The following is a 26,285-nucleotide window of genomic DNA, read 5'->3' as shown; positions in this document are numbered from 1 at the left end:
CACACAGTTACAATGTAATTAGATTACAAAATAAATGTGACTGTTACCTTAGACAGCTACTGAGAAAAATTATAAAAGGGATGAAATAAGGGATGAAAAGCAGCAAATCTTCACCTTTGAGAAGTTGGACCCCTTCAACAGTTATCAAAACAGCAGTTTCCGTCAATCTGCTAATTGATTAATCAACAAATCATTTCAGCTGTACTTGTACAAACTATTGGATAGTTTAGTTTATAGCAAAACATAAAAAATCTGAATTCGTGAAGTAACCGAAGTTGCCAAATAAATGACGCAAAAAGTACAATATTTCCTCTTTAAATATCGTGGAATAGAAGTAGAAAGTGTAATGAAAAGAAAAGACTCAAGTAAAGTACAACAAGTACCTCAAATTTAATTTACTGTACTTAAGTACAGTACTTGAGTCAATGTACTTAGTTGAATTCCAGCACCACGTATTTGGCACTGCATCACATTTTTACAACTGGCAATCACACCTGATGGCACTTCATCATGTTGGGCATGGGGCCACCATAGAGCACAGTGTGCTATGTTTTTTTCTGCCATAGAGCCATCTAATAGGGGACTTTTACTGAATTTTTTTCTAATATGAGGGCATAATGTAAACACTGGATTTTATTCTTCTGAGGAAGGTATCTACAGACAAGTTAATATTCAATTTTATTGCAATCACACACAAAAAAATGGTTAGAGTGCAAATGCATTGGATGCACTAACAAGAGTTCACACTTTCGCTCTTTTGTCTAGGCACTGTGATTTCGATATGAATGGGAAGGTGAATACTGCAGCTGAGAAGATTTCTCACTCCAAAAGTGCCAGTATGGCGTCAGAGCTGTCTCACACCCAGCCTTACACCAGGGTGGGCACACGCACACACACACACACACACACACACACACACACACACACACACACACACACACACACACACACACACACACACACACACACACACACGCACACACACACGCACACACACAAACGTGTAACCATAACTTTTGGGGACACTTCATAAACTTAAATTAATGCCCTGGAGATTTATCGAAACCATAACTACCACTTGCCCAAGCCTTGGCCTGAGAGTTCACTTATAATCTATACATGCACTGTGGATGAAGACATACATACACCCATTCACTGAATCTGTCAATCCTTAATACCGCACTGTTATAGTGCAAATTGCCTGGTACTTTGTACATTGCATTAATAAATACATAAACTATATATTAACCATCTTCTTCTTCTTCCATATCTCTTCTGACTTGCAGACGTCTCGGACTCCTAGAAAGGTAGCTATGTTTGGGAAGCGCTCCAACTCCATGCGAAGGAATCCCAAAGCAGAAGTGACCAAGCAGGGATGGCTGTACAAACAGGTCAAACTTTTCTTTCTACTCTTAATATCAAAGAACTCCACTGGTTTTACATTAGTCCACTAGTCATCTTTGGTACGACACTGCCAGTAGTCCTATCATGCTTCTGTAACTATTATGGGAATTATAGGATCCTGTGTTTTTCAAACTTGACCGAAACATGGGACTCCAACTTAGGATATCTTGGCTTCTATTACTTTGATTTTGATCATTCTTTTTTATCTGCTTCTTGTAAGTACCCCAATTTTACAGAAGTGCAATGCTAAATTGCTTTAAGTAAAGACAGGAATATACAGGCCAAGACTAAAAAGCTGTTAGAAAATGATAGTAACTCGTGCTTAACTTTAAGTCAAAAGGATTTTTACCACAATTGGATAATTAGGAAGCACTTGTACACCCATCCAAGAGCTGCATGATAGTAATTCTAATTGGGCTGTGAAATATGACGACAATCTCATATCCTGATATCCAGTTAGGTCCGGAAATATTTGGACACAATTTTCATAATTTTGGCCCTGTATGCTACCACACTGCCACAATAGATTGGCATAGTCATAGTCATGCATGCCCATGCCATTACACTGCCTCCACTATGTTTTACTGATGATGAGGTGTGCTTTGAATCATGAGCCGTTCCATACATTTTGCTCTTACCGTCATTCTGGTACTGATTGATCTTATCTTCATCTGTCCAACATTTTGAATTATATACTGGAGCAATGAAAAGTTGTGACTGATATTTTATTAATCTCCTTTTATTTAGAATCCTTGTGCACATTTTCAATTAGACACGTAACAACATATAAAATATCAATGTATCAAATATAGAAGGGTGAAGAGAAATCACTTTTCAGTGTAGTTGCGAACAAAATAACCAGCGTCTGCAGTCTGCAGTTTGTTTTGAGCACTCAACTGTACTTCAGTGGCTCACATCCATAGACTCTCTCTGTACTGTTTGACATGATTCTTTTCAAGGTGGTGAAAGAGGCTAGTGGTTTTTTAACCTGTTGTGGTGTCCAAATGAGTGACCTTGTACGACCCAAAAGCAGAATGGTAGACAGAGATCAGTACAAACAGTTTATCCGTAACACTATAAATATTGAGAGATTGCAATTCAATCGAGCTTGATCTGGGCTGTAGATATGGAACGGCAGACAAAGACAGATCAAGGAAACGGAGAGTCTGCTTGACTTGTGGCAAGAGATCCAGGTGGAGTATGGCTCAGAGGTTTCTAGGCAGAGAATACAAAACACAGATGTGAGATCATGAGCACAGAGTGTGGAACAGATGCAAGAGCAAGAGCATAAACAGGAGCCGAGACGAAGTACCACATAGGACTGACAGTCTGGCAAAGAGCAAAAGACCAAGGTTTATATACTGCAAGCGTTGATTGCTTGCTTGGCGGAGTGCAGGGTATTTTCGTGCAGAGCAGGCAGATGCGCAGCGCACTTGGTATTTTGGTAAACCGAGGCACACAGAGGTGCACCAGGATGGGCGTTGTGGCGCAGTAGGAGGAGGTGTCAGCATAATCAGCCGGCGGATTTGGATTTCCGGTCCATTTTGGTCCATGCCGGCAGCGTAAAAGTGTGCTGAAAGCTGGCCACCTCAGACCTGGCTAATTCTGTGCTTCAGCGGCGCACCGCTGGGCAAGTGGATTTTTGTAAACCGGCGGAGTTGTGCGCTCACGTCACCAACACCTCACAGTCAGGTTTCCACAGTGTCTGGCATTTCACTGCGATCAATAATTAGCAACAGCCGCAATTCAATGCAACTATCTGAGTCAGCACATACAGTCAACCTAAATTTATATATTTTGATCAGTATCTCATCTGACCACATCGCAAGCGCATTCGACACACGTAATGGTCACTCAACCTGACTGAATGTACACAGGTGAAACAGGGATGTCTGGTGATCTGTGACTCAAATTGCCTGGTGAGAACTGTGTATGCCACTTTCCCCGGGTCGGCACATGACTTGTTCATCCGGCAAATTCTAGCATCCCTACAGTCTTTCAGGGGGACACCCCTCTGGATGGGTGGCTGCTAGGTGATAACGGCTATCCACTGAAAACGTGGTTGATGACGCCATATATCACACCTTCAACAAGGCGGCAGTGTGGTTTTAACAGTGTTTTCAGCAGTGCTCGGTCAGTCATTGAATGCACATTTGGGGTTCTCAAAATGTGTTTTAGATGTCTGGACCAGACAGGTGGCTCATTAACATACAGCCCTGTCGGTGCATTCTTCATGGCATGTTGCGTTTTACACAACATGACTGTATGACGTGGATGTCACTATGAACTCACGGAGGACACATTAAGGGACTTAAGACGGAGAGAGGCTGAACTGCATGTGCCTTGCCAAATGGGAGAGCAGCAGAGCGCATGGGAGAGGAGGTAGTGCCTCGCCGCCCAGCTTTGTCATTAAGTGAGTATTTGTGGTTACATCAGTTCAAAAAACATCGGACAATAAATGACTTTCCACACTAAACAGATTTCGCGAGGCCATAGAAACGGCCACTGCGAGCCAAGACCTCCTGGACCAGAACGTCAGTCTCCTCCTGGGAGATATTTGGGTGTCACACAGTTTCCTGCAAAGGCTCAGTCATCCTCGAAACTTGCCATGCGCCTCGCCAGCGGCGTTTTTAAAGGTGAGGTGAGGAGCTGGTGTGATTGGTGAAGATTGGACTCAGCTGTGTCAAACCCACTCCACCCCTTCTCCCCTCCCTCCTTCCAAGTTGCGCCGCTGGGTGGGACTGAGATGAGATGGGGGAGGAGTTGTGTCTGTGGCGCAGTGCACGAAAATACCAAAGTCTGCACTGCCACGGGCGAAGCGGACCTGACTTTGCATCGACGAAGCGGACCTGACTTTGCATCGACGAAGCGGACCTGACTTTGCGCCACAACGACGGTGGAATCAAAAATAGAGCCCAAGGACACACTGACAGGGAGAGAGAGACTGATAGCAGAAAACACAAAGGAGGGATAAAAACAGAAAAACAAGGAAATGGACGGGGATACTGCCAATCCATACAAATGATGACTCCCACTGGAGCAGTGAGGCACTTTTATGTGTTTCATACAGTTCTATGGCCAGGAGGCACTTCTTTGACCCTGATTTTATTTTTAAATTAAATAAGAAATTACTATTTCAGTGCTTTAACTTAACATATCACTTTTAGAGTATTTAATGTGCTGATGTTTGTATGTAATTCTGTGTCATCATTATGTAAAGTTTAGACTTTAGACTTCAGACTTAGTCTTTATTGATCCCAATCTGGGAAATTGTTTTTCACCATATCACTAACTAATACAAACTAATATAATGTATTGACTGTACAAAAGCAAGTAAAATGTACCTAGGCAATGTTAGTTAACCATGTGAACACTCAGTGGGTGGCATCAGAGGAAAATTTGTGCTCCTTAACTGAAGAGACCAGAGCAGGCCATGAGTATTCATGCGCGGATGACGCTGAGTGGATGATGGTTGGGTCACTCATTTGGTGTGAAAATTCATGGATGTGGAGTTGCTTCAGTAGGTTTATGTGCTTGCTTAATTGTTTTACATTCATCTTAGCTTGTCAGCTGAACTTACTGTTTGGTTATTGAAAACATAATATCACAGCAATCACTGGTGGGATGGTGATGTCATGTCACTAGCCAAAAGTGACAAGCAAAAGACAAGCACACTGTAAATTCTCTCAACATGGCTTTGGCTCTGGGGGTAGACCATTTTATCAGAAGGTTGATGGTTCACACTGCATGAAAAACCACATTAATGACCAGCAAACCCCCGTGGCTTTCTTTGATTATCGGCCATCAACAGCCAGTTTATGGGGAAGTTCGCCTGCTCGGAATATTGTCGGGAACAGACCATCTGTCGGTGGGGGACATGGTTATTAACTCTTTAGCACATGAATACTACCGACATTGATCTACTCAGCTTGGCCTGCCTGACGGCCACACAGCTGGTCCCTAGTGCCTGGAAAAAGAGAGGAAATCTGCAGAGGGGTTCCCTGGTAGAGTCTCTGGGTTGGGCCATGCCGCTGGTCCATGGTGCATGCTGCGGTGTCATCCTCCTCATTGGACATCATGTCAGCAGTGACCCCCTGCCAAAAATCAATTTCCTGCTGGGTGGCTAGGACACTCCTTCTTGCTTCCAGCAGCTGTAAATACAGGTATTAATATAATATTAGTACTGCTAAGAGACAAAAACACATGATAACATATGTGACCATGTTTGTCAAAAAACAATGCAGATAATAAATAAAATTCAGCCAATTTTTACATTGTTGTGAAAATAAAGTGGCATTCATGTAACTCTTACCTGCTTCCTTCTTTGTCTGCTGTGAGCTGAAATCTTCACAGCCGCTGCCCGAACTGAAAGAGCTGCCTGGGCATACCTTAATTTCCTCTGCACTGTCTCATAATATGTCTTACAGGCCGCTGGAAGAAAATATATATTTGTTTGAAATAAGAGAGACAGGCTTCAGTAAAAACAACAACAACAACAACAACAACAGCAAGACACAGCAGAAAGGGGTTAAAAAAAGAAAATTACATAAAAGGACTCCCAGCCATCAAGTGTGACGTCACCGCTTTGTTGTGGGACGAGTTCAGTCTGTAAAACACAAAAAGTACAAACACGTCATGCAACGTTTACATTTACTCACATTCTGCAGAATATTTCCTGTGTATTTCTGTGTATTTTATTAACTTACCCCTGCTCAGGTTCATATCGCCTGTCGTTTCCGTCATTATTGTGCAGACGCCGCACCTTTTCCTTTAAAATACAAAATACATTGTAATGTTAAATGTAACATGAACGGTTACCAAACGTTCAGAACGTAGTGCAATAAGAATAATAAAGGTTTGGCGGCCTAAAAACTGCACAATGTAGTATTAAATGCTAACGTTACTTTTGCAGTTGCAGTTATGTTAACGTTACTGCAACTTTTGGGTTATGCACCCGTCTATTCCTCTTCTGGTCTTCTCCACAGCTGCAGTTCCGCCGGGGCTGCTCCTCCAGAGCGAGCAGTCTGGCTTTTATCTCGTCCATTTCTCCTTTTAAGTCGGCCGCCAATTGCATGATCAGCTGCGTTACCTGCCCAGACAATGCACTGAAGGCGCTCAGCAGTTTCTTCTCTGGGGTGAACTGAAGATGACATCTGGCCATTGTATGAACAGAGTTAAAGTTAAGCAGGACCCTAACCTTAACTTTTCTGATCCAAATTCCACTGATAAAATAGCATTTTCTATGCTCATAATAATGCGTCTTAGAGAGTTCCTGACCACAATGTTCAGACGAGTTGAGGTCGTTTTCTGCTGATGTCATTGCGTCAGAGGAGGCTTCCAATCACATGCGAGGTTTGCGCTCCTGGAATTTCTCGCAAGACAGGACACATCTTAATGTAACTTACTCCATGACTTACTCCGTTGAAGGATCTTGAGCAGAGTATATGCTAGGTGGTGTGCAGACACCAACAGTTTTGAACAGCCCATCGTTGATCCTCTGTCTGAACCAAGACCAGCTATTATTAAGCAGTTCTTGCTTGTTAATGTCCTGTCAAAAGGTGCTGCATTGAAACATGTCGTTGCACAAGTTTCTTGGCTTCAGCCCCACCCAGAGCGACATTTTCATGGCAAGCCAGTAGAAGTTTGGAGTTTGCAGGGAACAGACACCTCGCATCCAATATCCCTGTTGAACAAATTGCTGGAAGATGTGTGGTCAACACATGCACTGTGCAGTTAAGCCACACAAGAGAAAGAGTAACTGTAGTCATGCCACCACTGAAATTTAGGACACTGAGTTTGAGGTCTTCTGTGCCAGGCTCGGGAAACAAACTATAATCAGCAACTCTTTTGTTGAGTTGTATGAAACAAGAGTTTGTTAGGATGCAGAGTTGACACTAGTCGAAAGACTGCATAGCATGATTGCAATTAAATTTTTTACTAAGCTATCCCTTTCCTTCATGTAAGTCAGTTTTTTTTAATTTCTAAAAAAGAAATTTAAAAAGGAAAAACTATTTTTTCACGTGACAATTTTTGTTTGACATTATTAAATTAAATTAAAAAAATAAAAGTTACTTTGGTGTGTTAAAGATCTTTCTAGCATCACGTAAAAAGATTAAGACTAAGATTTACTTTGATCACTGCACACACATGCTACAGGGAGGAGACTTCACAAACGCCATGCTTCGTGAAATTATTTTCTCCGCATTTGACCCATCTTGGTCTATCTTTCCTCTGCGGCAGACCAGCAGCGGTAGGCTGCCAGTCAAGGCCGGCGCCCGGGGACCCCTCCTTTTCACATCATCGTTGGTGATCTTCTTGTATGTTTTTAGTAGGGGTTATTAAGGAGGAAACCCCGGGTGAAAACGGGGAGAACATGCAAACTCCACACAGAAAGGCCCCCTTTTTCCTCGAGCAGCAGGCACCGATAGCAAAAAAAAGGCCATTACAAAATATTGGCTTAAAAAAAAATTACCCTACTGCTGGCCTCTTTGTCAAGGATTTCAAAACATATTCACTTTCTCAAACAGATAACCTACTGTATATGACGAAAAACAGATTTGAGGAAAAAGCCATGGATAATACAGGGTTTGCAGAAGGCATGTAGGAAGAAATAATTCTACACATACAAGCCTGCCTCAATACTTCACTAATGGTGAGGATAGGATAGAAAATATAAATGAAGTTGCCGAAGAATATTATAAGAAGAGGATATTAAGTTGGTAGTTGCAAAATGTAAAAACAAGACATCTATTGACAGCGAATGAATTGATATGATCATAGTAAAGAAGACAATTGATTGTATAACAAAGCTTTTAAGTTATATTTTTAATTTATTTTTCCGAAAAGGAGTTTTTCCCAGAGAGAACGAAGATGGCAAAGGTTATACCATTGTTTAAGGCGGGAGATAAGCATAACCTTACTAATTATAGACTGGTTTCCCTGCTGTCACAATTCTCTAAGGTACTGGAGAAATTATTTGTAGAAAACTTAGATTCTTTTATTGACAAGAGTAATTTGTCAAATGAGTGCCAAAATGGCTTTAGAGGTAAACATTCCACATCGTTAGCATTAATGGATATAGTAGAAGAGATTACAACCGCGATAGACATTAAAAAATACACAATAAGAGTATTTGTTGACTTAAAGAAAGCATTTGGTAATTAGATCACAACATTTTAATTTCAAAGCTGTCTTCAACTGGAATAAGAAGAGTAGCTTTAAATTAGGTTAAAGGCTACATAAGAAACCGACAACAATATCTGCAACTTGCTGGGGAAACATCTAAATGCTTAAACATTGACTGTGGGGTGCCTCAAGGTTCAGTGTTAGGACCAAAGTTATTAATGATGTATGTGACGTCAAAATTGTTGCAGTTTGTTCTTTTTGCAGATGACACAACCTTTCTTTGTTCAGACGATAATTTAAAAACATTAGTAGCAAAAATAGAAAATGAAATGATAAAACATAAAAAATGGTTTGATACAAACATATTAACAATTAACTGGAGTAAAACAAAGTTTATAGTGTTTACAAATAGAAAAGTGGATGAAGACGTATCATTGTCTATTGATGGAGCTTCAATAGAAACAGTGACAGAAATGTACATAAGTACATACCCCTAACCATTGTTCAAACCATTGTAATAGTTTGAACAATGGTTAACAAATGGAAATGGAAATCCTTTTGTTTCAAAAAGCCCCATGAAAAACAAGAAAGGTAATATACTTACGAGTTAGAAGCAGCAAATGTAGATACTTATTCCTAGTATTAAATAATATAAAATAAATTCTGTCAGTCTGTGGTGCAGTGGGATGGATCAGTCTGCTGCTGAATGAGCTCCTGTGGCTGATCAGCACATTGATACCTTATGCTCCAGCTCCTCCACTGCGAGGCCGAGGGATTCTCAAGTCAAGTCAAGTCACCTTTATTGTCAATGCTGCTATATGTACCGGACATTAACAGAGGCCCTCAATGAGGGCTCTGTCTGCTTGGTAGCATGTTAGCCATGCATATGTGAAATTCTTTCTCCGCTTTTAACCCATCCTTGGTCATTCCTTCCTCCGCGGCAAACCAGGAGTGGTGGGCTGCCAGCTGACAGCAGTGCCCGGGGATCAAGTTCCTCTTTGTCACCATTCGGTCAGGTGGTGATCTTCTTGCATGTTTTTAGTGGGGTTTTTTTGTGGAAGATACCCCCAGATGAACATGGGGAGAATGCAAACTCCACACAGAAAGCCCCCTTTTCCCTAAAGGGCAGCAGGCACCGAGGGCATGGTGGAGGACATGCCCCCCAGTGCCCACAGCAGCCCAGGCAGGAATCGAACCTGTGGCCTTCTAGCTGTGAGTTGACAGTGTTACCACTTGTCCACCGTGCCACCAAATAATGTCATCCAGGCCAGCAACCTTGCCCAGGTGCAGCATCTCCAGCTGTCTTCTTACCTGGCACGCAGGCAGGTGGGGGATGGTGCTAGTGGAGGGGGTGCTGTGGAGGATGCTAGGGGATGTGGGAGTTGAGTGTAAGGGAGAGATCACCAGGGGGTTTGAGGGTTGGAGAGAGAGAGCTTGGGCAGAGGTGGGTTATGGAGGCTGTTATGGACAGTGGTGAGGTGTGAGGGGGTGGGGGATTGTGAGGCCACTCCTGGCTGTGAACTAAACCTGTTGAAGAAGTGGTTTGGCTCATTGGCCCTCTCAAGGCTGTTGGCTGCTGGTCTGTCTCTTGCCTTGAGCCCTGTGATATCCTTCATTCCTGTTCACACATCCTTCACTCTGTTATGCTGGAGTTTGGCCTTCAGCCTCCTCCTGTAAGCATTTCTGCTCTGCATCAGCTTCTCCCTAGTGCTGAACACTCTTCAGTTCCTTTTTTGTCTCCAGACCTGAAAGCTTGTGTCTTCTTGCTTAGCAGACTTTTCAGGTTACTGGCTGGGCTTGCTGTTGGAAAAGCAGCATACAGTCCAGGTTGGCAGTATGGTCTGTTCACAGAATTTGATGTACTCTGTGATACACTCTGTCAGGTTGTTGATATCCATCTCATGTGGCTCACACAACACATCCCACATCTGTTGTCTCAAAGCAGTCCTGCAGTGACTCATTAGCCTCCTGAGTCCACCTCCTCACTGTCCTTGTGGACACAGGCTGCCTCTGGACAATAGGGACATACTGAAGCGTTAAAAACGCCAGGCTGTGATCAGCTCAGCCTAGGGGGTTGGGCTGTGGCACTGTATGCATCCTTTGCATGAGCATCCAGTAGGTCCAGTGTGGTGTTGTCTCTGGTGGGGCAGTTAATAAATTGGTGGAATATTGGCAGAGTTTTGTCCAAAGTGTTGTGATTAAAGTCCCCAGTAATGACTGCAAATGCATTTCGTTGCTGCATTTGGAGCTCTGCCACAGTGGAGTGATGTCACAAGCCTTGCCGTCAGCCTTCGGAGGAACGTAAACAGTTATCATTATGGCGGACGTGAGCTGCTGGTGCTGTTGTGAGTGGCAGCCCTTCCAGCAGCTCTGTGCATGTTGTGTGCTATTTTGTACTTTTTTGTACTTTTTCAGCTTTCAGTTCTCTTTTTTTGTCACTGATTAATCTCTATCCTATGGATATGGATTTTAACAAGCCTAAACTCATTTATTCGAGGAACCAACTGCTCACTCTACAAACAAAGTTCCGTGCCGGTGTGGTTCCCCAGTTACCTGACCAGGTGAGGAGGCCGTATCGAGGCTGCAGAGCTGGCACTAAGCTAAAGGCTAAGCAGCCAGCGAGAAAGTGGAGATACAAGCCTTCGGTACCTTTGGTTATCATGGAAAATGTGAAGTCACTACTGAACAAAATCGATCAACTGGATGCTATGGTGAAAAATGTCAAGACCTACAGGAAGTGCAGTTTGTTGTTTCTGAAATGTGGCTTATGACAAACATCCCAGATGCTAACGTGGAGCTATCTGGCTTCAACACAGTCAGTCAGGGCAGACAGAGACACAAAAGCCTGCGGGAAGAGAAAAGGAGGAAGACTCGCTATATACGTCAACACAAGGTGGGGTAATCCTGGGCATGTAAGCACCAAAATCCATCTGCTGCAGGGACATCAAACTTATGGCTTTAAGTTTGTGTCCTTATTATTAGCCCAGAGAGTTTGGACACACCATTGTCGTTATTGTTTACATCCCTCCATGGGCTGACACAGAGGTAGCGTGTGATGTCATCCACTCCGCTGTTGCCAATCTACAGACACAGCATCCTGAGGCCATTGTGTTGATCTCTGGGGACTTTAATCACTTGACTCTGGACAAAACGCTACCTGCTTTCTTCCAGTATGTGGAGTGTAACACCAGGGGAAATAGGACTATTGACCTACTGTATGCGAATGTAAAGGACACATACAGCACCACCCCGCTGCCTGCACTGGGGAAAGCAGACCACAACCTGATTCTGCTTCAGCCTCACTACAAACCAAAAGTGAGGAGGCTACCCACAGCTGACTGTACTTCCTCAGAAGGCTGGTGTCCTTCCACATCTGCAAAAAGATGCTGCAGATGTTCTAACAGACTGTGGTGGCAATTGCCCTATTCTATGCAGCAGTGTGTTGAGGAGGCAGCATCAAAAAGAGGGACGCTACACGTCTGGACAAACTGATGAGGATGGAACAAAGCTGAACAACCTGACATCTGTGGCAGAGCAACGGGTGATGAGCAGGCTCCTGTCAATCATGGACAATCCACTGAATCCGCTGCACAGTCACATCTCTCGGCAGAGGAGCAGCTTCAGTGGCAGGCTGCTGTCACTGTCCTGCTCCACTGACAGACTGAGGAGGTGGGGAGGTGGGGACATTTAAACACTGGACATTTAAACTAACATTCTGTTTGCACTGGACATATTACTTTTAACTTTTAATTCTTTGCTTGTTGTGCTTTTGGATTATTTATTGTATTCCTTTTACTTTTCTATCTATGCTTGTATGTGTCTCCGTGCCTTCGCCCTCCATTTGGCTCTGGCTCTGCAGCCCCAACATCGCCTCTTCAGCTTATCAGGCGGCAGTGTGGGTTTACACAACGCAATCAGCTGCTTGCATGTGTAGACAGTACCCCCACTCCTCTCTGTATTGCATTGTGGCAAGACAGGATAAAAAAAGCCTGAGAACTAACTGCTGGACACCCAGATTGACATGCTCATACATATCCGTCACTTCTCGCTGTATGAAAATTTTAAGATGTCATTCTGCCTTCTGGACTGTTTTAAGAGACATACTGCAGAAATCCTGACAGAGGAGCTCCTAAGAGTGGCAGAAGAGTGGCAAGTAGACGACAAAGTGGTCGGTTGCCACAGAGAAGCTGAAGTCCACACTACGCCAGATGGGGATGCCAGAGCTAAGGCCCAAACAGGAGTGTGCTACAAAGTGGAACTCAACATTTTATATGTTGAAACGCACCCTCAAGTCAAAAGATGCCATCATCTCCACCCTGGCTGTCATCACGCTCCTGTTGATACTCTAAGTCAAGAGGAATGGGAGAAAGTGAAAGAGGTCTGCACTGTTCTGGAGCCATTTGCGGAGGTGACTGTGGAGATAAGTACAAAAAGGTACCTTACCCTACAATTTAGTTTTTACTTTACTACTATTCAGCTAAAGATTGCAGTAAAAAGCAAAACACTATTTATAACAGAAAAAATATTTATTAATTGTAAAAATAGCAATGTATCACATGACAAACAAAGTCTAATTTTCACATTTGCCACATTTCTCTTTTTCAGCTATGTCACAGTCTCCAAAATGCTTCATCTTTGCAAGGGTCTGCAGCAGGCAACAGCCCACCACCAACAGAGTCTAACAGTGGATAAAGGAACTGGCCACCGCTCTTTGTTCATCCATGGACAGAAAATTTCTGAGAACTGAGCAAAACACTGTGCCTTCTGAAACCACTGCACTGGTTTAAAAATGGTTTAAAAAGTTAGCATTTAGCGACAACAGAGGTGTGGATGAGGCACGTTACTGTGTGAGTTTGCTGTAGTTCTGTGTTCAGTTATTCATTTAAATGTTTGATTAAAATGTTAAACAATAGTAGCTGTGTAATTTTTTGTTACGAAAAATACATAAAAACAAGGCTTTTAGAAACTGCTTAATCAAAAACTGCTTACCAACACATAAACCATTCATAATTGCTAAATTAGGCTAAAAGAGAGAAAGAACCAACCAGTCATTGTCATGGCTAAGTGCCACTACTGCCAACTGTATTACCTTCCAGATGATGGCAAAAAGTAGGCAAGTGCTAGTCAGTGATAACAGACCTCAGCTAGTTTCAGAAGAGTTCTGATAGTACAGTGAGATATACAGTTTCATTTATGCAACATCTAGTCCTCATTATGCTAACAGTAATGGACAGGTCAAGAGGGACGTAGAGGTAGCAAAAAAGATTCTTAGGCTCGGATGATATACAGGGCCGTGCCTTCTTTCTTTCCCAGAGTCATCTGTTGAGTGCACCCACAGTACTGACAAACATGCACCTACATCTAAGGAGCAAGCTATAGGTGTATGAGGATTCTGGGACTCAGCTGTTACATGAGGGACAACTACTGTCAGATACTCAGTTTGACTCAGTAAAGTACCCCCTTGACTAGACTTGTGATGACATTCTTCCTGATAAAAAGGACAGATAAAGACATGAGTTACCTGTTAAAAGAAAAAAAACAAAAACAAAAACACTACAGTGAAAAAAAAAATCTTAAAAGTTAAAATAAAAAAACAATGTTTTGATATTCAATGTAAGGATCAATGATCAATACATGCCAGCTACGCTCTCTTGACTGGTTTTTATCGGTATAGAATGTATGTGCCACAGGTGACGGTAAACAAGCTTAACTTTATCTTGCGTAGTAATACACAATCAACACCATTTGGTGTCAAGATAATATATATGGTATTATATGTGTCCTCTGCCAAATAATGGGGTTGGGATCTGCCTGTGGTGGGCCAGTACAAGTGGGATTTTCTGGTATGACTGTGGTGTAATTGTCAATTAATGGCAGTTTACTGCTTGACATTAGATGTCCTAATGTCAGTTTACATCAGTGGTTCACTGCCAATTGATTCAGTTTCTTTTGAAACTAGATGTGCCTGCATTATATTGCAGCTAATCATGCTAAATGCAGCACACCATACAGGCAATATTTCAAAATATTGGTATTCTGTAGGGTTGGGAAATATAATTAAAAAAAAGTTGTCAAAATCAATAGTTTTAACTCTCTAACTAGCCACAGTCATATCCCTAAATTAATTTATTCATTCATACAGGCTGATACCTAACCATACAATGTACCTGTACACACAACATCTACAATGGGCAGTAGAACACAAGTCAACAGTTTGCTGCATTTGTTAATTTCAAAGTCCGATCTACCAGGTAAATTTTTACATTTTCTTTACTTTTTCAAGTGATTTTTGTATCCATATAAAATATGTTGTCTCTCAACTAAATAACCTAACCTTAGCTACTGCATTACTATCTCTACATGTAAAGAACTCATGGCACTATGTGGAAAAACACATCCTTTAATTCAGATTGACATATTTTACGGCAGATTAATTAAACTGACATTTAAAGCTGCAGTAGGCAAGATTGAGAAGAGAGCAGACTTGAAAATTTGAACCAACACAAGTTTCACGCCACTCCCCCTCCATCTGCACTGCCTCATGCCCTGCCTCCAAGCCCCTGCTCCCTGTGGTAGCTGCGCAGCTGCCACAACCAAAGATACTCTGCTGACGCAACTTGAAGCGGCCAAGTAGCGTATACGACATGGAGCACGAACCAGTAAGAGAGTTCGTGAGAGACTCACCTCCACACGGCTAGATATAAGACGCTGGCTATACCTAAGTTATAAAGTTATTACTCAGTTGTTTATTTGGCAATAAAAAGTGAAACTTTGGAACGTTACCGTGTTTCATGTAGCTAAATGTACTGTTGCGACCGTCTAGTGGCCTACAGTTCTGTTATACATGCCAGAGTAGGCTACAGTATTTAGTCAAGCACATTATTTCAGTAGTTGGCAAGCCAGTAAATTAGCAGCTCATTTACATTTGTCACTTTGCAAAATGTGCGACTTGTATTTGTTGATACGGTTAGAGTTTTGAGACAGAGTGGCTGGACTCCTTTGAAAACTACACTGCCTCTGCCTCCACGGGCAGACAGGTGGGTAGACGAGGGACCCAGGGCAGAGGGCGTTGTTTGGGCCAAACACCCGATGACCTCAGTGCTGAGGACATCGCTAGGGTTGAGAATTTGAGATCACAGAGGATTGCATATGAACATGTAAGTAATTGCCTGTTTCTAAACACAAACACTTATCATTGCATCTAATGTAATAGCTGTTGTTAGCTGTTCAACTGCATATGTGTCTTCACTGTCACTGTCTGGTCAGTTCTGTTGAATATTTTACAATTTCACTTTGCACATCTGATTCCATTTTGCATATTTTTTTGCACATCCAATATACTCAGTATATTACTTATTTTTATTACTGTACATTTCATTGTGTTGCATATTTTGTGTTGTATATTTCTTATTTACATATATCTTTAGTATTAATATTCTGTTTCTTAATATTGGCTTTATATTTATTCCTTCTTGTTCTTTCTCTCTTTTTTATTCTAATCTGTAATTCTGTTTTGTGTGGAGCACTGTACAAAAAACAATTTCCCCTCGGGGATCAATAAAGGAATTCTGATTCTGATTCTGATTCTGATGTTATGAGCCTCAGTAAACACATTTGTTTTACAATTTACTTTATCTTGTGACTTCTAGGAGCAAATTTCGACGACTGGATTTACACCAGACACACCACATTTTGAACCAAAGTTTGGACCCCAGTCTCATATTTGATGTCTTCAGCCAGCTGGTACCTGCTGCTCCTCCACCAGTTCCTTCTGTTCATCTCCAGCCCTCATGGTACATCTGCCAGAGACACAGGGACATGCCTACACTATTGGAGAAGGAATGCTGCAACCAACAGCCACCAATGTACACTTCAAGACTACCGCACATGGAGGTGTACATTTTGCAGGAAGGAGTCTTGCACCTTGCCAGGCGGATCTGGAACTAGCTGTGTGCTGTGGCTGACCTTCCAGATCCAGGAGAAGACAACAGACAGTTTTGCCATGCAGCATACCGACAGTTTGTTGCTTGTCAGCATGGGATTCTGGGTGCTGGTCACAGAGTTGTCATTCCAAGCTGCTGTGTGTGGAAAATCAGTTACCATTTTCCAGATCCTCATGGACAGCATAGGGGGTTTATTCCTTGGAGGGTGTCGCTGCTTTTACACTTGATAGCTCTAAATAGTCTGAGGTCTGTGTAATTTATTACTCTTCATTATTCTTTTTATTTATTATTCAATAAAGTTTGTTTTCTAAAGTGATTTGTTTCTTATTGCATAAATGTACAATATAGAACCTTACACTATTTATTGAAATACCCGTTGGACCACTTAAAAAAGGAAAATAGAACCCCCAGTTGAAGAAATAAGAATCACTGGGTCAATACTAGGCATGAAATGTCTCAAACGCAATTAACAAGCTTATTAAAAACATAGTTACATTTTAAAAAAAAATGCTAATCTTTATTTTACATAAACATTTTACTAAAACAAACATTGTTGTATACAGTAATAATGCACAGGTGTGTAGTTGTCAACATAAATTTCTATTTCTGGGATAGCAATCTTCATTCATCAAATTGCAAGGGTAAGCCTCATGTCTATGGCAATTTCTGACCTTTGAAAAGAGCATAAAGAATTGGATGGGTGATCATAGTTTGATTTTTGAATTATTAGATCTTGAGGGGAAAAAAGAATTGTTTCCAAGTAATTCGTACTATCACTCAAACTAGCATAATTTTGTAACCACTAGATTGGCCATGAGATTATTCTGATTCCATAGCATTAATTCTTACCCTTCCTACTGCTGACTTGTGAATCAATAGCTCCTGGGTGGTTGGAGCTGGTATGCCAGGCAGCACTCCATGTTGACGTGGGTCATCTCTTTCTTGTATGGTGAGAAACATAGTGGGGATGGAGGGGGATTTGGTGTCTGATGGGGATGCGAAGGAGTGGTCAACTTCTGAAGTAGAGTAGAGTGGTGGAAGGAAAGTCTTCTTTTCAATGTAGCAGTAGAAGGTATTCAAGTTTTCAGCAGGGTGTAAACTGTTGGAGATCTGAGTGGAGTGGAGATCATCAGGCTTTTAGTTGGTGACCTATCTGAGTCCTTTCCATACAAATGCAAAATCATTAGCTGTGATTTGTTGTTATTTCTCAGCACGCAACCATTTAGCATTCCTAACTGCCCTGCTAAACTTGGTCTACACAAGGTATTGTTATCTGTCTGAATTGAGAATCATTACTATTGATAACTACTCTACCTTGTTTCCAAAACTTGAATGGCAGGTTTCTTATCCTCACTGACACCAACACCCTCCCCAACAAAGTCATCATCTCTGCAGAAAATCAAATAATAGATGTCAGACTACAATCATCTAATTCATATTCTGTGTAATGTTACAAACATGCCTAATTTTTTTAGTTCTGCTTATGTTTGTAGAAAGAATCAATGATCATGATCAGAGTTGGACCAAACATCTAATTACATAGCATGAATCCAATTGAGCAATCATTTTCTTATCGATCAGAGTATCCCACCAACAATGCTTGAAAGTGCGGGCATGGGATCTGTGGTTCGTGTTGACGTCGCCAAAGAACCTGCCTGATATCTGAAAGAGAATATACAGTATAGAATTTGTTATTAACTCAGGTAATATCCTCTTGACATGTCAGCTCGGGGTTAACATTTTTGTAAGTTCATAAAGAGCAGCCATATAAACTGCCAAAGTTAGACAATATTACTGTTGTGAATAGTCAACATTGCTGGCCAACAAATGAGAAGGTAGAAATCTTTTTGACATGATCAGTAATCTACGGCAATATGTACTTGGACCCCCAGGACCTGTGGCGAAGATGGCGCCTGTGGTGGCAAGCCGTCAGCCTTGTCTCCCTCGTCTGCTCCGCATATTGTTCGCAGTTACCATACTGCTTTGTGCATTTTGCCAAGATGTCTCCACTTTGATTGTCTATAATCACCAGGCTCTTTTTAACATTAAAGCTCTCAGTGAGTCGCTATTACTGTCCATGTCCGGACTGGGAAAGCAACACACTAGTCTCCCACCTGTGCTTGCTGATATCCCTGCGTACCTGCTCCGTCTCCCCTGCGCTCCTCCTCGGAAAAAGCGCTTCAGAAGACGTGGAAAACGAGGTGGTGTGATTGTGAGATTCAAGGCCTACCTGGCAGCCTCCTCTTGAGGATCTGATCCTCGTTTCCTCCATGTCGGATGCCATCTCCCTGCGGTGAAGCGCTCGCTGCGCATGAGGGGCTGCTGGATCCGTCCTATCATCCCTGAGCTGCTGCCTCCGCTGACGGGATTGACTCCTCTGATCGCCGGCTTCCCGACGCTGCCAAACCTGTGCCCAGCCCCGGTGAAGTTTCCTGCTACTCCCTCTAACCTGGCGGTGGAGGTTCCACGCCGGTGCTGCCAGCTCCGGGGCCCGCAGTGGCGGCGTTACACCTGAGCTCCTCCGGCTACTGAGGAGCTCAATCTTCGCATGGCTTTACTAAATACTAGGTCACTAGTAAACAAAACGTTTTTATGGAATGACTTCTTCTCCTCACGGGATTTGGACTTGGACTATGCTCCTGACAGAAACTTGGCTTCAGGATGGTGAGTGCACACCACTTTCTGAGCTCCTTCCTCCCGGCTGTCTATTCCTCAGCTCCCCTCGGAGCACCGGCAGAGGTGGCGGTCTGGCCTCAGTGTTCAAATCCAGTTTTCAGTGCCGTCCTATCCCATCTGTTACCTACTCCAGCTTTGAACTGCAAACTTTTGAGCTTCAACCCTCCTCTTTCTCCACTATGTTTGCGGTTGTTTATCGGCCTCCAAAATTCAATAAGGACTTCATGCGTGACTTTGCAGACTTTCTGTCAGGTGCCACTGTGAGATATGACCACTTTTTAATTTCTGGAGACTTCAATATTCATGTCTGCTGTGAATCAAGACCACTGGTCAATGATTTCTTTAACCTCATTGAATCGTTTAATCTTGTTCAATGCGTTCAAGACCCGACTCACGAGAAAGGGCACATTTTAGATTTGGTTTTATCATATGACTTACCTGTGTGTGTAACTGAAATTTGTGAATCGGCATGTATCTCTGATCACCTGCCAGTGCTTTTCACTGTTTCAGTCCCTTGCTTTCGGGCTAAGACCAGTGCTTCTACGCGTTGTCTCCACACAATTAACCCTCAAACTGCTTCGCAGTTTTCAGTCATGTTTAACACCAGTCATGTTTCTGGTGATGTACTTAGCATTCTGGATGACAATTACGCTTTCAACCCAGAACTTTTAAGCAATTTTAATTCAACTTGTGCAGATATCCTTGATTCTGTTGCACCTTTTAGATTAAGGCGCACAAAAGCATTCTCAGAACCATGGCTTAATGACTCCACACGCGCTCTCAGGCGATCATGCCGGCGCGCTGAGAGAAAGTGGAAAAAAGATAAGCTCCATGTCTCTAAAGAAGCTCTTCGTGAAAGCCTGTTTGTCTACCAGAGTGCTGTTAAAGCTGCTAAAATGGAATATTTTTCCAACCTTGTCTCTTGTAATAGTCACAAGCCCCAGGTTCTTTTTAATGTTTTTAACTCCCTTGTAAATCCTTGTGACAACTCTCCAGTAGTCCCCTCACTCACCCTCTGTGAGAGTTTTCTCAAATTTTTTATTGAAAAAATATCTGCTCTTAGGCCATCTGCCTTCTCTTCTGCAGGCCCTAGCTCTGATCTCACCATTCCTCCTTTACATGCTGTTTTTGATCAGTTTGAACCTGTATCCCTCCCTTCACTGGCCATTGTTGTTAAGCATCTGCGACCTACGAACTGTCCCTCAAACAGCATTCCCTCTCGTCTTTTTAAAGAGGTATTCAGTATGGTGGGCTCTGTTGTTCTTTTATTTATTAATTCCTGCCTTAGCGCCGGATGTGTTCCAGCTGCTCTCAAACATGCTGTTGTGCAGCCTCTTATCAAAAAGAAAAATATGGACCCATCTGTACTGTCCAACTTCAGGCCAATCTCTAAACTGCCATTTTTGTCCAAAATTTTAGAGAAAGTGGTTTTTATTCAGATCCAATCATTCTTGGTGGCCAATGATATCTATGAGAAGTTTCAGTCTGGCTTTAAACCATGTCATAGCACTGAGACAGCACTGCTGAGAGTTTTTAATGATCTAATGGTAACCGTTGACTCAGGAAAACCTGCTATGTTAGTGCTCCTTGATTTGACGGCTGCTTTTGATACTGTGGATCATGGGATCCTCTTAGCACGACTGGAGCAGTGGGTGGGTATTACAGGCTCTGCTCTCTCATGGTTCCAGTCCTACCTGACTGATCAGAGTTTTTCTGTGCAGCTAGGTGAATTCACCTCATCGTCAGCCCCTCTCTCCACTGGGGTCCCCCAAGGCTCCATCCTCGGGCCAATTCTTTTCTTGCTGTATATGCTACCATTAGGGTCAATTTTCAAGAATTATAATCTTTCTTTTCATTGTTATGCCGATGATGTCCAGATATACCTGCCTTTAACATCAAAATCTAATGACTCTGTACAGACATTACTTGATTGTTTAAACAATGTTAAATCCTGGATGACCGCAAACTTTTTGAATCTAAATGAAAACAAGACTGAAATCACAATGTTTGGAGGTGGTCCAGCAGACTTTCCAGCTGGCTTTCTGGGCCCCCTTACACCAACCATCCGGTCATCAGTAAAAAATCTTGGTGTAATATTTGATGACAGGCTGAAATTTGATCGCCAGGTTAGTTCGGTCGTGAAAAACAGCTTTTTCCATTTGAGGATCTTATCAAAAGTAAAAGGGTACCTGCCACGTAAAGACTTTGAGACTGTAATCCATGCTTTTATCAACACACGACTGGATTACTGTAACTCTCTGTATTTTGGCCTGGACCACTCTCTCTTGCACTGCCTGCAACTGGTACAAAATGCAGCTGCCCGTCTTCTCACTGGCAAACGCAAGTGTGACCACATATCCCCTGTCCTAGCTTCGCTGCACTGGCTCCCGGTTGCTTTCAGAATTGATTTTAAAATTCTGTTGTTTGTTTTTAAAGCTCTCAATTACCTGACTGAGCTCCTCTGTATCCACGCCCCTGCCAGAACTTTGAGATCCTCAAATCAGCTGCTACTGGCCACCCCAAAAATGAGGCTAAAAACTAAAGGTGACTGAGCCTTTGTGGCGGCAGCCCCTAGGCTCTGGAACAACCTGCCCTGGCACATTCACTCCGCGGGATCAATTGAGGTTTTTAAATCCTCCCTAAAGACACACCTCTTCTCCCTGTTTTTAATCAAGTCTAAGTGGACTCCTGGCAAAATTTTAATTTTAATTTAATTTTAATTCTATTCTATTTTATTTTATCCTATTTTACTGCATTGTTTTTATGTTTTTACTATTGTTTTATTTCTTGTAATTGCTGCATTGTTTGGGTCATTTTATAATTTATCCTTTTACTCTGTACAGCACTTTGGTCAACCCCGGTTGATTTAAATGTGCTCTATAAATAAAGTTTGAGTTGAGTTGAGTTGGTAAAAAAAAAAAAAAAAAAAAGAAAGAAAGAAAGAAAAACAAAACAAAACAAAGGAAAAGAAAAACACTTTCAGTATTTCATGTATGGAGAAAAGAGAAACTTTCATGAATATTTCCTAATAAGCAGTAAACCACGTAGGACAACATTAGCTGTGAGAGCACGGATGATGCTACACATACATATTATGAGGACAAATACCAAACCGAGACTGCCTGGTCACTTTATAAAGGTATTGTCTGCTGTTTTCTAACTAAACAAGACAACCTTAGCATCGGAAACAAGTTTACTCTGCACAGCCACTACATCGCAGTCGCAGTCGCTAACATACCCTACGCGCTGCAGATAGTTACTGTAACAATTATCGCATTAGCTTTATGGTTATTTCCCCCTGAAAATCAAAAGAAAAATGGAAATCAAGCAGGGGTACCTGTCAAGCAGAAACGTGGCCAACTCGGAATCGGTTTAAAACCCTTTCAGGTCATGAAGCTCTGTCCACCTCTGAAAAGCTACTCCGATATTTACCCTTGTTTTATCACGGGCTCGGTCGAGTTCTTTCTTTTTTGCTTGTTTGTCTTCACGGGCTTGGTCGAGTTCTTTCTTTTTTGCTTGTTTGTCTTCCCCGGTCATCTTCTTTTTTGTTGTCTTAGCCGTATATGCTGCTGTTGGCAGCAGCAGTATGAGCAGTTTCTCCTGTTGCTCAATTTTCAATAGCCTTCTGACCCCGCCACAGTACTGTTTGACTGAGCAGCTCGTGTGAGTAGTGATTGACACATTTCAGACACTCCCTCAGATGCTCCTCTGGCTCTGATTGGTTGTTTTGTGTCGGGCACGGTGGATTCTTGCAAAGAAGCAGTAGGTGGAACCAATGGAGCCATTTTTTTCACAGATTACATGTCTCATGTACTGCTGTCTGGGCATAGGGGCATTTTCAGCAAATATGACAAAAAATTACTTTCAAACAAGTTACCAACTGCACTTTCAATATATCTGAGGCACAGGGGACAATGTTTGTCCTCTGTGGAAGTGGGTGGAAGGTCGACCCCTGTTGATGTGAAACTAAGGTTCTTCATGACTGTAAATGTAGATAAAGGCTTGCCTTTTGCTCATGGGCTTTATGTATGCAATGAACTTAAGTTGCCCACCAAAGATTAAATATACCTTCAGTGTTTCAGAAGCTCTTTCTACCTTGATGTCCTGAAGATATCTCCCAAAGTTCAAGCTTTGTGCAACAGACATCCAGTCGGCCTAAGTGTTTGCAAGCATGTTTCTGATTCTACTTTGTAGAGGAAATACTTGCCTGAGAAAACAGCTTGACCAATTTGACGATGCATGTGCAGCATTGCAAGTAGCACAGATGATAACAGAAACAAGGGACAGTAAAAAGTGATGAACACAACTTGTTGTTGTCCTGGCTAAAAAGGTACAGTTTCATTTTAATTTTTCAACACATCTTATAGATCATTCACTTCAGTAAGTACATGAGTCGCAATCCATGGCAGCAATAAGTGTGTCCCAGCCGTGTTGGGCATGTTCATCACTTTTAAATGTCCCCTGGAAACTGTTTCTGTTGTCATCTGTGGCACTTGTTTTTGTGTTTGGATGTTTTCTCTCCTTGCAGCATTTTTTGTGGATGCTGTGTATTGTTGAGCTCTCAGGGATGCAGTAGAACGTACTACATACTGTGATTCTCTGAGACTTGAAAGAAAGTGACATGTGAATGATTGAATTTATGTTTCTTGCAAAGCCAATGAATTTTAAAATGATACTTTTGAAAATTTGGAGTTGGACTTTTTTAAATAAGATAGAAAGAATCAGCTGAGAGGCCAAGTGTCTTACTTGATACATGTTTGTGCATGTATGCACCAGACTGTGTACTGTGTGTGCGAACCATTTTAAGCTGTTGCTGAATCCTTGCAGTCTTTTCAAATAGTAAAGGTGCTCTTGTTTCATGTTTTGTAGTAACCTAATGTTGTTTTATTGAATAATAAGAAACTAACAATAAAACAAGTGCAATGCCAGAGCAATGGTATTAAAAGTAGAAATATTTTCTTAAATATTTCTCCAGTAAAAGTAAATAAAAGCAAGTAAAATATTTTCAGACGTGTTAAAAATAGATTGATTTATTAGCTATATTATTCAGATAATATATGAATATAATTTAATATAATACAATAATATAATAAATAGATGCAACGGCAGTCTAAGTAAAATTTACAAACAATAATCAAGAAAAAGATCCTGATGTTCATGATGATGATGATTAATTAGTGTGTGACGTGTTCCTACAGGCCAGCAGTGGAGTGAAGCAGTGGAACAAAAGGTGGTTCGTCCTCACTGACAGATGTCTTTTCTACTACAAAGGTTTGTGCATATACTGCCTGAATATATGCTTCTATAATTTTCAGTTTATATAATTTGTCATGAAGAGCTGTCTTTTGGACATTATTTTTGGATGATGTGTTGCCAACATGAGGGTTAGTGACTTAATCTGACTCACTTAGCACATTGTCTCTGTATTATTATTATTTATTATTTAAACTTTGGTCAGTACATTAGAAATGCATCATTTGCATAGTTTCCACATGATGCCATATCACTCACGGTGGCCATATTGTTGACATTACAGCCAGGTGCACTACCAAGTTGGCAGCCAAGCTTGCGCCAAACTTTTGACATTGACTTTGACATTTGATGATAGTGGTGGTGTGCTTTCCTTTGTTCTCATTTCAGCTTTGATTCACAGGTTAGCTGTGGCACACTAAGCCTTGAGTCAGTTGTTATTCGTGTGAAGTCTGAAAGTTTGTTCAACTACATTTCATCAGTTTGGGTTGTTTATGGTGAACACTATTTCATTTCAAATAATGGCATAAGTCCAAGTATTGCCAATCTCCTCCTGCAATTGCCATTCAGATCTGTTGTGGAAGTGTGGGGATACTTCTGAATGAAATCACTACATATGCAAGATGGCGCTTTGTTAGGTGCAGTGTTAGGTCGCAGCCTGTTGCAATAGCTCCATCGTTTTCATTCGTTTTTGTTCATTTAGTGTGTCTTTTCCATTCTTTTTAAATTCTATTTCTTAACTGTGCTTTTGGTAACTGTGTCGCAATGTTTGCGCCCAGTTTTACAACTTTTTTTGGTGGCATCTCTGTTACTTTTTGCACTCTTTGAAACGGAGGAGCTGCACGGTGGTGTAGCAGACCTGCGTGCCTCACAGCAAGAAGGTCGCCAGTTCGATTCCCGAGTCGGGCCTTTCTGTATGAAGTTTGCATGTTCTTCCCATGCATGCGTGGGTTCTCTCCGGGTACTCCAGCTTCCTCCCACAGACCAAAAACATGCTCATTAGGTTAACTGGTGACTCTAAATTGCCCTTAGGTGTGAGTGTGAGCGTGAAAGGTTGTTTGTGTATATATGTTGCCCTGTGATCGACTGGCGACCGGTCCAGGGTGTACCCCGCCTCTCGCCCGTCGACAGCTGCGATAGGCTCCAGCCCCCCGCGACCCCGAAAGGGATAAGTGACATAGAAAATGAATGGATGGATGAAACGGAGGACCGTACATAGGGGAGTCGGGGCATTGTCACATGCAAGCAGCTGATCGCACTGTGTAAACCCAATCCAGAGAGAGGATTGTAGTCCTGGACAAGCTGAAGAGACGATGTTGGGCCTGCAGAGCCGGAGCCAAACAGAAGGCATGGAGATACAGGCCGACCATTCCGGTGATCATCATGGGGAATGTGAGGTTCTTAGCAAATAAGAAGGATGAGCTTTTTACACTGGTCAGGACTCAGTAGGAATACAGACAGTGCAATCTTATGGCCTTCACTGAGTTGTGGCTGTTGTGGTGTATTGGAACTGAAGCCCCAAGCCACACAGACCAAAAAATTCAAAAGGTTTAGCTATGCTCAATGATTCAGAAAAATCTTCTTATTGGTGTCATCAACAGGAGTCAGGGTTCTGGGTAGCAAAGGTTTTTTATGTCGACAAAAAAGGAGATCTCTTCAACATGCACACAAGGCACACCAGAAGAGCTCTGATCTAAAATGGCTTGAGCTCTGGCTTTTATACAGTTGGGACTGGTTGTCCACGCCTCTAGTCCATCCCCTAGGCGTTGTGTAAGTTTCTGATGTAATACACCAATTTCCCAGCAGATTACTTTTCTGGGAAGCACCTACAAAGGTAAATGTAGATGCTTTCCCCTTGCTGGGTCATCTCCGGGGCATGTCCTTTTC

At 42.2% G+C, this 26,285-nt stretch overlaps 1 protein-coding gene across 3 annotated transcripts in view; it reads left to right on the top strand.

Moving 5' to 3' along the window:
- plekha6 (pleckstrin homology domain containing, family A member 6) overlaps positions 1–26,285 on the top strand; it is a 291,763-nt gene that overhangs the window by 130,511 nt on the left and 134,967 nt on the right. For all 3 annotated transcript variants that reach the window (XM_070959441.1, XM_070959442.1, XM_070959440.1), the window contains 3 exons: positions 766–877; positions 1,287–1,391; positions 24,347–24,419. In XM_070959441.1, coding sequence (XP_070815542.1) covers positions 782–877; positions 1,287–1,391; positions 24,347–24,419 — 274 coding nt within the window. In that variant the 5' untranslated portion in view covers positions 766–781. The remainder of the gene's footprint in view (positions 1–765; positions 878–1,286; positions 1,392–24,346; positions 24,420–26,285) is intronic.

This window comes from Chaetodon trifascialis, chromosome 3, assembly GCF_039877785.1.
Source record: "Chaetodon trifascialis isolate fChaTrf1 chromosome 3, fChaTrf1.hap1, whole genome shotgun sequence".
NCBI lineage: Eukaryota > Metazoa > Chordata > Actinopteri > Chaetodontiformes > Chaetodontidae > Chaetodon > Chaetodon trifascialis.
The sequence above is the reverse complement of the archived record's forward strand: the minus strand, read 5'-3'. Positions and strand labels throughout refer to the sequence as shown.